The 12,283-nt window shown below is 38.7% G+C and overlaps 1 protein-coding gene across 2 annotated transcripts in view; it reads right to left on the bottom strand.

Annotated features, from left to right (window-relative positions):
• The window catches only part of CNTNAP5 (contactin associated protein family member 5), a 796,957-nt gene that overhangs the window by 379,538 nt on the left and 405,136 nt on the right, over positions 1–12,283 (bottom strand). Inside the window, exon 7 of one of the 2 annotated variants that reach the window (XM_047084746.1) lies at positions 12,115–12,258. In XM_047084746.1, coding sequence (XP_046940702.1) covers positions 12,115–12,258 — 144 coding nt within the window. The remainder of the gene's footprint in view (positions 1–12,114; positions 12,259–12,283) is intronic. The other variant, XM_047084747.1, reaches the window with a different exon arrangement.

Raw genomic sequence — 12,283 nt, 5'->3', positions numbered from 1 at the left:
CTAGATCTTGGCAGATGGAGATATCTTCTAAATCTTGTGACACGAAGCAAAGAGCTTCTCAGAAGCCATCTCAGCTGTCACACATGAAACAGATCCAGTGTCAGGTCCCTTCTTACCGAGGTGGTGGTGATTCAATGAGGAAAATTTACATAAGATTATTAGGAACTTACAAACACATGGAAAAGCTTTGATTTTATCTACTATTTTCCTAATCTAAAATACAATCTGGAGCTCTTAATTTATCTTCCATAGATAGACTTCAGGGGTATGTATGTGCTCCAGAAATGTTATGCAAAATAATGTGTGCCCATAATTTTCATTATATTCTTCAAAGGGTACGTGCCTCCTAAAATATTAGTAATCACTGACCTAAAATCTTTAGAGTTGTTCGTGTAGAAGGCCATTTACCGAACAGGACAGGCATAGTCATAGGACTACAGTCTTCATGGGGAGCATACAATGAGAAATGATGAGCAAAGTGGAGCAATAAAAATAATTATAACACTATTATTAGCTATTAGTGAGTCAATGCTTATAATATCCCAGAAGTCACCATGCATCTATGAAGTAGATGATGCCACCGAATCATGATGAAGCAAAGTAACTTGGTCCAGATTCTGTAATTATGTGATGATGCTGGGATTTAACCTCACTGCCTTCAAAGATTATACACTTCTTCAACACACAGTACCTTCCTTATATACATTTCAACACTATAAGTGACACAGAAAGGTATGTTTAGTTTGTGAAACTTACAACATACTTAAGGTCTTAAGTGAAAGGAGAAACTCTTGCAAAGAACTAGACTAGAATAAAACTTTGTTTCCAAGAAATACTATATTCCACTGTGAGTTTCCGTGGCTCTGCCTTGAAATGCCTTCCTATCACCTCAGAATTATCTGAGATGTTTTTCCTCAAAACCTACCTCAAGTTCTTGTACGTTCCTGAAGTCTTTCCTAAACCCACTAGCCCTGTGACTTCTCCTCCTTAACTCCTGTAAAGTATTTTTGAGTCCTGCCAATAATTTTCAGCGGTTGGGGGTATGATGGCCAGAAGCACACCTGGCCTTACAGGTGGGAAAGCAGAGCTGTAGTCAAAGCAAGAAAGTAAGAAGCTATGAAACCGAATGGAATCATTGAGAGAACCACTGATAATCATTAGAGTATTCAAGGTGGCAAACGAAACAAAAATATATGCCAAACCATTAAGGCAACTGAGAGGAGATGAGGAAGGGCGGCCATCAAAATGGTGGCCAGGAGAGCAGAAAGTATATACAAAGAGACAGGCAAAGTTGCATCGGCTTCTAATTCTGAGTTCTGAAACGGGACTCAATGCCCAGTATGTGCATACTGGGGCAGAGAGAGGCTTAAGGTTTCCCACCTTAAGGCAAGGGTCATTTCCTATGAGCACAGTAGATACTCAATAAACTATATTTTGATAATGATGACTGATGATGATGAATCAAATGCTGACTTGTGTCATGCTGTATAAGTGTGAGGATCACAACAAAGAAAGCATAATGGAGCTGAGTGGTGAAAGGTACTCTGAGGAGAAGGTGGGATCTGGAGTGGCCAGATGAGGCCAGCAGTCACAGCGTATTCGTCAGTACACCCTTCCCAAACCCATGGTGGATTCTGCTTATGGACCATAGCAACTTCTTCTATACAGGCTGGACTTGAATCCATGATTCTCCCTAGCCTTATGGTCCAGGGAGCCACAGACAATCCACTGGGGTTGACGCAGGCAGGGCAGGAATGCAGTAGGTTCACACTGGTCTACCCTAATGGTGGTTCCATTTTTAAACTTCTGAAACTTCCTATTTGCGATATGTCCACTGCCCTAAATCTCCTAAGTGGTTCCCTGAAATCTACACTTGTCTGATTACCAGTTATCTCTGGGCCTCCCCACAAAGCAGCAATTCAAGGGTCTGTGGTTGGCACAGCCTGGGGGCTCCAGTACTCTGTTCCATCTCTCAGAAGCAGCTGAATATTTTGAGGCTCATCCTGATTCAGAATGTCAACCCTACTTGTGAGTTTGGAAAAGGATGGCTGGTTTGGGGCTAGGTCAGGGAAGAGCTGAAAGTAAAAATGAGCTCAGCTGGTATGGGAGCAACATGGGATGAACAGGTCTAGAGCAGGGTATGCACATAGTCAATTCCAGAAACACTGAAGCATCTAGGCCTGACTAGAAAAGAGCCAGCATTGGGGAGAAACTGGAGGAAATAAACTTCTATATATTGGAGCAGCTGATTATGAAAGATTCAAAACCCAGGCACAGAAGCTTCCATCACGGAATACAAGAGCCACTGGTCACAGAGGGTTGAGGGAGGCAAAAAATCCCTGTGCAAGACTCATAGCCACCTCCTCAAATGCGGAAGGAAGAGCCTGGAAGCGGGACGCTGGCACTGGACACGCTGAGAGCCACGGAACCAGTGAGGAGCCCCTGCCAAGACCACAGCCATGTCGGCGTAAGGGAGTTAGGCTGTTCCCAGACATTGCTTCTGCAGCTCTTTCCTCCTCTGGCCAAAGGCAAGGGTTCTGCCTCAATGCCCGTACATGGCAAGAGATACCCCAGAGAGATTTATTTGTCAATTAGCAAACCACACAGGGGCCATTTCTGAAACACCTCATTGGTCTTCAATTCCCAAGTAAGCGGTGGTGCTATTCACGAATCTGCCCAGCCTTGTATTTTTTTTTTTTTTTCACTTTGACGTGAAAGTCATTCAAGGCCCCAGGAAAAAATAGATGTATAATAAAAATGAATAAAAGCTGATGGTGTAGTGCTTTCCAGAAGAAGAGGAAGAAGACTGTGAATGACATAGCCGCTGCCTATATATCATTGACTTTCCCTGGTCCTGGGCAAAAAGCATCTTTCAGTATAAACTGTGGATAACAATGTCTGTCCCTGTCTGTCTCTCACAGAGGTCCCAGGGACGAAGGAGTGAACACAACCACAGGTCCATATGTCACCCCCCTTTCCTCTCCTCTGGCATTAGCATTGTGATTTGTGGCACCATGATTATCTATAAGACAGCTCTCTGAGACAATATGTCTTCAAGTGAAGGTACTAACATTGCTGGTGTTGTTGGAAAAAAAAAAAAAAAAGAGCATTAAAACACATGCTCAGCTCATTAGCTAGAAGTTTTGCATAGAAGAAAAGAGCCTGAGTTGATTTCAAGTTTCATTTAGACCCAACTTCTTTTTAATTTTATTTTTCTATTGAAGAATAACAGTGTTCCATTAGTTACTGGTGTAAGATATAATGATTCTATAATTCTATACATTTCTCCGTGCTCATCAATTTAGGTGTACTCTTAATCCCCTTAACCTATTTCATCCATCCCCCCACCCATCTTCCCTCTGGCAATCACCAGTTTGTTCTCTGTATTTAAGTTTGTTTTTGTTTGTTTGGTTGGTTGTTTTTCTCTTTTTCTCTTTGTTCCTTTTGTTTCTTGAATTCTACATATGAGTGAAATCATATAATTGTTTTTCTCTGACAGACTTATTTCACTTAGGATTACACCCTCTATGTCTATCCATGTTGTTGCAAATTAACCACAGTCTTTTAAATTCATTTGAATATTCAAATGAGGGGTACCTGGGTAGCTCAGTCCCTTGAGCATCTGACTTCAGCTCATGTCGTGATCTCACAGTTCATGAGTTCGAGCCCCATGTCAGGCTCTGTGCTGACAGCTCAAGAGCCTGGAGCCCGCTTCAGATTCTGTGTCTCCCTCTCTCTGTCCCTTACCCGCTCATGCTCTGTTTCTCTCTGTCTCTCAAAAATGAATAAGCGTTAAAATACAAGTGAATATTCAAATGAATGGAAGGTATGAGGTGGAACCCACAAGGATAAAACAGGGTGGGGGGGGCCAGGTGGAGGCTAAACTGGAACAGACTTTAAACAATTGAGTCAAAAATCCATAATCGTTCACCCAATAATCTTCACTCCTGGTTATCTATTCTAAGTGTTCATGGGGTGCCTGGGTGGCTCAGTCCGTTGGGCATCCGACTTCAGCTCAGGTCATGATCTCATGGTTTGTGGGTTTGAGCCCCGCATCTGGCTCAGTGCTGACAGCTCAGAGCCTGGAGCCTGCTTTGGATTCTGTGTCTCCCTCGCTCTGTGCCCCTCCCCCACTCACACTCTGTCTCTCTCTCTCTCTCAAAAATAAAGATCAAAAAAAATTTTTTTAATGTTCAGAAAATTATTTTTTCATTATGTTTGTTTTCTCCAAAGACACTCTGGTGAGTTAACATTTAAATGATGCTTATACAGAGAAATTTTTAATAAAAATTTTAAAGATATAGAATATATTTTAAGAAAAACATTAACCATAAGAAGCAAGATATAAAATTGTCAATAAAATAACACCTATGCTTTGTAAAATATACATTTAAAATACAAAAACAAAATACATATAGATGAGAATAGTGTTTTCTTCTCTGGCTTATTGTGTGTTTTATTCTGTATATTCCAAATATCCCTAAAAATATATAGAAATGTATATTTTTAACATTCTAAAGAAATGTTAATAACTTCACGTAATGATTTTACCAGATGAGCTCATGAAAATCAGTCATCTTAGAAAAAAACAGGTCATAACATTGATTTAAGGTAGAACAATTTCAGGGAGAAAAACCATTCCACTGTTAGTTTCTTTTTCTTAACTTTTAAGTCATAGTATTCCTCATATGACCTTGAAACTAATTTTAATGTGCCCATGAAAAGAGAGGAAGCAACTTCTCTGGAAGCTAATAATCTAGCAATATTTTTTCCAGGGTATGAGGTGCATACGACACAGAAGCAAGTAATGTGAATGTCAGACTGGTCAAATGACAGTGGAAGATAGCAGGAAAGTGCAGAGAGAAGACATGATATGTTAGTTGCTTTTTCAAGTGATTCCTTCCATCAAGGGAAAGTATCATTTATCACAGAGCATGCTCACAGAGATGAAACATGATCCCGGGGACAAACTGAAGAGATTATAGGCTTCACCAGACACTAGGGACTTTTCTCTGAGCAATTTTCATAAACTTCTGGGTCACAGGAAGGTAGGACAAAGGTTACTGTCAAGGCGCATGTATACGCCTGTGCGTGCATATACAGAGGTGAGTGCATGTGTGTGTGTGATCTCATGTGCACACTTATACTTATCTCTGAGTGTATTTTCTTGGATTCAGAGCTGCAAGAAATAAACAACCATACTCCAGTGAGTTTCGTGGCAGTAGATACAAACAGACAATAAATTTCATAAAAGCCTGCTATTATTATATATCCGTATGCCTGTTATACTCCAGTCCACGGGGTAACATCTTTTTTACATGCCTCATTTCAAAGAAGTCCATCACTTGATCAAATGTGGACTAGAGATGGCCATTCAATTTTCTCAAATGAATGACATGAATAAGATTGGAATATATTTACTCAAAACCCACTTCACGGTTCATACGGTTTGGAAATAAACGAAATGTCAGATTCAGGACATAGAACCTAAGCTGTCACCAATCTACTTTTGTTATTTGGTGGGATCACAGAATACAAAACTACGTGTTTAGGAATGTAACTAGTCTATCAACCATTATGTTACTGCAGGTGCTGGGTTCAGAAGACTGTGCGGCTTCCGTAGCAGATAGCTGAGTGGAAGACGTTTTGTGACTCTTCAGCAATTGCAGCCATGAGGTTGGGAGATCATTATATGTGCTCACTATTGCTATCATCCATTCAATTCCTTAATTTTAATTATTTGTAGACAAAGGCACAGAAGTGAATTGACATGGTCAATTAGCCCCAAAGTCAATTCTATGTCTACAGTCCTGCTCTAAGCCAATGGTTTTTTCCCCCCTCTTCTACCAAAGACCAAGTAAAGTAATAAGACCATTTCTGCTATGCTCTTCCTTTAAATGAAAAAAAAAAATCATTTTAAGACCTATAGTGAAGTGGGTTAGACCTCAGCCAACATCCAAACAATCACGTTACTCTCCTTGCCTCTAGAAGAGGGGATTAACACTCGGAAAGCAGAGCTCAAAAAAAGCATCATTTCTTATGAAGTGGAGGGTATGAAATTAATCATTTTCAGGAAACTAGCAGGGCAATATATTTCTTATATTATGTATATAATCATCCACATTACAGGTACTGTACACACACTTCAATGGACCATTTACTTTCTGATTGTTTATTATATGGTGCTGTATTAGCATAGTATGAAAGATTTGAGGAAGAAAAGTGAGGTATTTTTTATGTCTACTTTAAGCTGTTAGTTTTACTGCATTTCGGGATGTGGAGAATCGTCTTGTAGTCAAATCGAGCCATAAAGACTAAATTGAATTATCCCCATGGAACAGCTGTTAAATCTCCAGGGAGTGGGCAGGTCCCACAGAAAGGAATGACAAATTGCAATGGTAATACTCACCGAATGCCACTTGCTAAAGAGGTCTGTGCTGCATGAGGCCAACACAGATGCTTCCTTGAGCCTTGAATCACATTTTATAATTTATGGGTAATATCATACCCTTGCTACCTAATGCATTGATTCCATGACTCTCCTGCTAAACTCTGAACTTTCCAAGACTTACTAGCTGTGAGAGAGTCTGTGAACACCGGCAAAGGACAGAAGTGCCACCCCTTTCAAAAGCCCTTACTTAGCACAGCAGTGACTTAGTAACCTGGAGCCAAGCTGATTCTGTAGCTGATACTGTGTCTTTGGGGGAAAACTTTAAGCATGAGTAGGGGAATAAAGGAGTTTGTGCTTGTAATTAACAGTGCAAACCATTCCATCCCTCACAGCATTCCTAAAGGAAAAAAGACTAAGTGTATAAAGGTGTGTGTGCGTGTGTGTGTGTGTGTGTGTAGTGATATGAAGTGAATTCTCACTTAAGCAAGGTGATGGAAGCAATTTTGGATAAAAATAACGTTTTATTTCCCCTTTAAATTTTGAAGGTTAAAACTAAAGGCTGTCTACCTGCAAAGTAAAACAGTTTTCTTGGGATTTTTTTTTCCCCAAGTACATTAGTGCTAAATGGCTTCCTCGTGTTTTGTATTAACAATACCGCCAATTAAACTCTCAGGAATGAAGGATGCTACCAAAGTTTCAGGCAACTTGGTAAGTGCTAAAGTAGTTTAAAATAGACACAACATTTATTAAGGTTTTTGGTAAATCATTTGCCCAGAAAAGGAGATGATGAAAGCTTCCAATATTCAGCAATTCATTTTTTTCCTCTGTGTTCTTTATTTCTCCTTTTCTTGCTTTGTGTAACCAGTAAATTTTAAATATATATCATCATTAAAGATGTTTCTAGCATGTAATATGTATGCATATTTCCTTTCTGGATACTGCCATAAGGATTTTAGTTATTTATATGTAAGTCTCAGGCTCGCATACATTTTTTTTCCAATTTTTATTTCAATTCTAGTTTGTTAACATATAACGTAACACTGGTTTCAGGACTAGAATTTAGTGACTCATCACTAACCTATAACACCCAGTGTCACATACTTTTGAACCTGTTTATGAACAATGGGACTGAACATGCTATTATAAATGCCTGTGTTTCACCATGATCTGCCAACTCTTAGAACAGCAGAAGGTAGTGTCCTGCCTTTTAGACGTGTTGACGTTGATGACATTACTCTAAACTAAATTGCCAGTAGCATGTGATCTTACTACCAATAGGCAGATTGAACTTAAAGGAAGTGGTATATTATGAAATACTTAATTAGTGGGGATGGGGTGGGCATGAATGAATGTGTTCACATGGCTCAAGTCCCGAACTAGACTCAAGAAAAATATCACCAGCAATCTAGTACTTAGGTCAATTGGGAGATGGATATACTGAAGTACATGTGGGTAGGATAATTGTCAAGATTCCTGAGCATGAGCCAAGGATGGATAGGCAATGTCAATGGAACTCTTAGAATGAGAGTAGGAGGATTAACCCCTTCTTAGCACCAGCCTTATTCTTCAAAACAACAGGAGTCCGAAATTTGGCCCAAGCCTTTTAAAATACTGGCAACCTTGGGGCACATAGGTTGCTCAGTTGGTTAAGCATCCTACTTCGGCTCAGGTCATGATCTCATGGCTCATGGCTTCGAGCCCCACATCAGGCTCTGTGCTGACAGCTCAGAGCCCATTGCCTGCCTTGGATTCTGTGTCTCCCACTCTCTCTGCCCCTCCCCTGCTGGCACTCTGTCTGTCTCTCTCTCTCAAAAATAAGTAAACATTAAAAAATAATAAAATATTGGCGACATCTAACCCACTATGATTCCCTTCAAGCAAATCTATCTCATACCCTCAAATCCAATGGCCACTTTAGGAAATGTGTTACTGGGGCACCTGGGTGGCTCAGTAGGTTGAGCACCTGACTTTGGCTCAGGTCATGATCTCACAGTTTGTGAGTTTGAGCCCTGCATCAGGCTCACTGCTGTCAGTGCAGAGCCTGCTTCAGATCCCCTGTCTCAGCCCCACCCCCCACTCATGTTCTCTCAAAAATAAATAAAACAAAAACAAACAAACAAACAAATGTACTACCTGTACAAAATCCAAAAACCCAAATGAAATACAATATTCATTATAAGGTATACTTATCAAGGGGAAAATAAACATCAAGGTCATTTAAGACCTATGGGTTTTCCAAATAGTCCACTAGCCAGATCACAAAGAGAATCAGGTTTGGCCTGTCTATGATACAGTGGCCTACTCTTGTCATGGGTTTTAGGAGTATCAGTTTAAAGGACTTCCACTTCTGGAAAAATGGAGTAGTATAATTTTCTCTATTTCTCCTACTAAGTACAAATAAAAACTGCCAGACATTATGTATGAAACAAACCTAAGAAGACTCTGAATGGTTGAGAGAAGAAAGCATGCATAAGGATCTTGAGACCCACAGAACAACAGTGAAAGTTCCCCCAGATTTTTGTTTTTTGCCTATTTACATCTAAGACTTGTTGCTGAAGCAGTCAGCAACCTGGAGAGACAAACTGGTGCAGATCAAAAGTGAATCCCAATTAGAAGTTTGCTCTCTATAATCAAAGAACCAGGAAAGGAACGGCATAGTAAGACAGAATATCTTCAGACAATAACTGCTCTATGCCAGCCAAACACCACAGAAAAACTGTGGCCCTATTTCCATTCATTCATGCTGCAACAAGATGTCAAAATTCCTGGCCAAGGCTGTGTCAAAGAAGACTGATTAGGAAGCTGGGACTTTAAGCCTTGTCAGAGAGTAGCAAGCCTCTACCTGTAGTATCAACTGAGACCACATGTGGGGTAGAACTTGGACTGTCTACCCCCACTCAGCAGTTAGAGGAACCGTACCCATCTGCTGTAGGGATGGTGTAGAAGACGTCTTAGTGCAGAGTCATGACATTTATCACAGTCTAGTAATAAGAAGGGCGCACACACACACACACACACACATACACATTGTAATGTTAAGGGATGTGCCATGAAGAATAGTAATGAGGCTTTCATATATACCCCAGCCAGGGAGAGCTATCACTTAAGTGTTACTGGAGAGCTGGAACTTTCATCCCTCTCCACCTTACCCTTAAGAGTCAATGGGTGCTGAGTGGAAAATCTGGACTCTACCCTCCCCTAGCAGAGTGGAGGTAATATCTCCCTCTCTACTACTGCAATATTGTCAGAGGAAGACAGCTAATAGAGCAGGTTTAAATACAATTCATCATAGTATAATCTCTAAAATGTCCAGGTTAAAATAAAAAAAAAATCTCTTGTCACACCAAGAAACAGGAAGACATCAAATTGAATGAAAAAGATAATCAACAGATGCCAGCACTGAGATGAGAAAAAATAATGTTAGAATTACATGACAGGTATTTTTAAGCAGACATTATAATAAAACTCCTCCAAGGAACAATTAGATATTTGACACAAGTAAGAAAATATAAATATCCAGTAAAACACAGAAAGTAGTAGCAAGGAAACAGAAAATAAAGAAAAATGAAAAATTTAGAACTGAAAAATATAGTAACAGACATAAAAATAATTAACAAATATGTGCAGTAACAGAATGAAGGAAACAGAATGAAGTAATAGAATGAGGAAAGAATTAGTGAACTTGAAGATATGACAATGGAAATTACCCAGTCTGAACACAAGACAAAAGAGCTAAGAAAAAAAAATATGAACAGAGGATTAGGGACCTGTGGAATTATAGTAAAAGATCCAGCATTCATATTTGTAACATTCAGAAAGGAGAAGAGAAATAGAGGACTAGAAAATACTCAAATAAATGGCAGAACATTTCCCAAATTTAGTGACAGACAAGAGGCCACCGATTCAGGGACAGAATGAAATCCAAACAGGGTAAACCTAAGGAAATCACACAATACATAATGGTCAAACTCGCAAAAACTAAAGACAAAGGAAAGATCTTGAAAGCACTGAAAGAGAAATGACAGCTTATCCATGGGGCAAAATTTTTTAATAATGGTGGATTTTTCACCAGAAACCATTGAAGCCAGAAGGAAGTGGCTCCATTCTCAAGGCCTGAAAGAAAACAGCATTCAACCCAAAGTCTTATACTCAAAGAACATATCTTTCAAGGATGGAATAGCTACCAACACATTATAGATTGAGGGAAAACTAAGAATTTGTCATGAGCATACACCTCGAAAAATGGCAAAAAATGATTTTTTTAAACAGAAATGAGATGATAAAAGAAGAAATCTGGAAAATTCAGGAAGGAATAAAGAACAACAGTAAGCAAAAATAGTAAAACAGATTTTTCTTCTTCTTTTGAGATTTCTAAATTAGGTTTGGCAGTTGAAGCAAAACAACACTTATTATGATTCCAATTATATAGATAGGAAATAATAATTAAGAGAATTATATAATAAACAGGAAAAGGTAAAAGAATATAAAGGTAGGTAAGATTTACAAACTCCACTTAAATTGGTGAAATACCAGTAAACTGTCATAAGATGCATATTTATAATACCTAAAGAAACTACCAGCAAAAAGTATACACAGAGATGCATTCAAACACTACATAAATCAAAACAAAATTCTAAAAGTCATTCAAGAAAAACACAGGAAGGTGGAGAGAAAAAGAGAAATAAAAAATGGAGGTAACAAACAGAAAACAAAAAATAAACAGGCATTTGAGCACCAACACACCAATAATTACCATTACATGTAAATGGTTTAAATACACCGATTAAAAGAGATTGATGAAGTGGATTTAAAAATAGCTGTACTATTTACTGTCTACAAGAAAATCACTTCAAATATGTGATATAGGCTGGTTAAATGTATGCAAATGAAAAAAATGACATTTCATATAAATGTTAATCAAAAACACTGAAGAGTGTTTATATTAATATCAGATAAAGTAGACTTCAGAGCAAATAAAACAATCACAGACAGAGAAGAACATTATGTAATGACAAAATGGCCAATCCGCCAGGGAGACATAGCAATCCTAACTGTGCATGTACTAAACAACAGGGATACAAAATATATGAAATAAAAACAGAGAGAACTAAACCAATCCACAAATATAGTTGTAAATATCAACACCATTATTGAGCACCTACTATATACAAGGCAGTCTGCTAGTATTGGGAATGCAGTGGTGAACAAGAAAGAGACAGGTCTGACACGAAACTCGTAGTCTATTGGGGAAGATAAATATTAGTTAATTAATTAGAAAATTATATAACTTGCTAGCATGATAAATTCATCAGAGGAAATCTCAAAGACAAAGGTTTAAGCCCTCATTCAAAATTTTAATACAAATGATAAGTAGAGAAATACATAACTCTCAAGCTATAGAATTTAACAGAATCTGTGGTTCTACTGTTGCATTTCACAGAGATAATAAAGACATTTATGTTAACACAGAGGAAGCTGCAAACACTACCCACAGCTGGGCAGGAAAATAGAATTCTTCAGGTGCCTCTCATGCTTTGTTACTCCTCATAACGTTATTCACACTGACTCGATTCCTGCATTTTCTGTTGCTCCCCAGTTCCACTTGGGAGGCTGATAGGACCTCAAAGTGTGTAATATAAACACATTATAAAGAGGTTCAGGATGGAAGAAAGACTTACTCCAACATGTTAGAAATCACCACACTGAGAAAGATGTTAACTTACCACCGTGTAGATCTGATGCTTTCGTCTTTTAGCCAGGTCAATTATGTTTACTCCATTGTAGTAAAGGTTTTCAATACATCCGTGGAAGTTTTTCTTTAAAAAGGTTCCAGGTTTTCCTGGTACTGGAATTCCTCCAAAACTAAGCTTTATGAAGAGAGAGAGAGAAAAA

Source organism: Lynx rufus, unplaced genomic scaffold (assembly GCF_022079265.1).
Source record: "Lynx rufus isolate CCGP_SWC_20201006 ecotype Redwood Valley unplaced genomic scaffold, mLynRuf1.p SCAF_2, whole genome shotgun sequence".
NCBI classification, from domain to species: Eukaryota; Metazoa; Chordata; class Mammalia; order Carnivora; family Felidae; genus Lynx; species Lynx rufus.
Note: the sequence above shows the minus strand (reverse complement) of the source record. Positions and strands in the feature narration are given on the sequence as shown.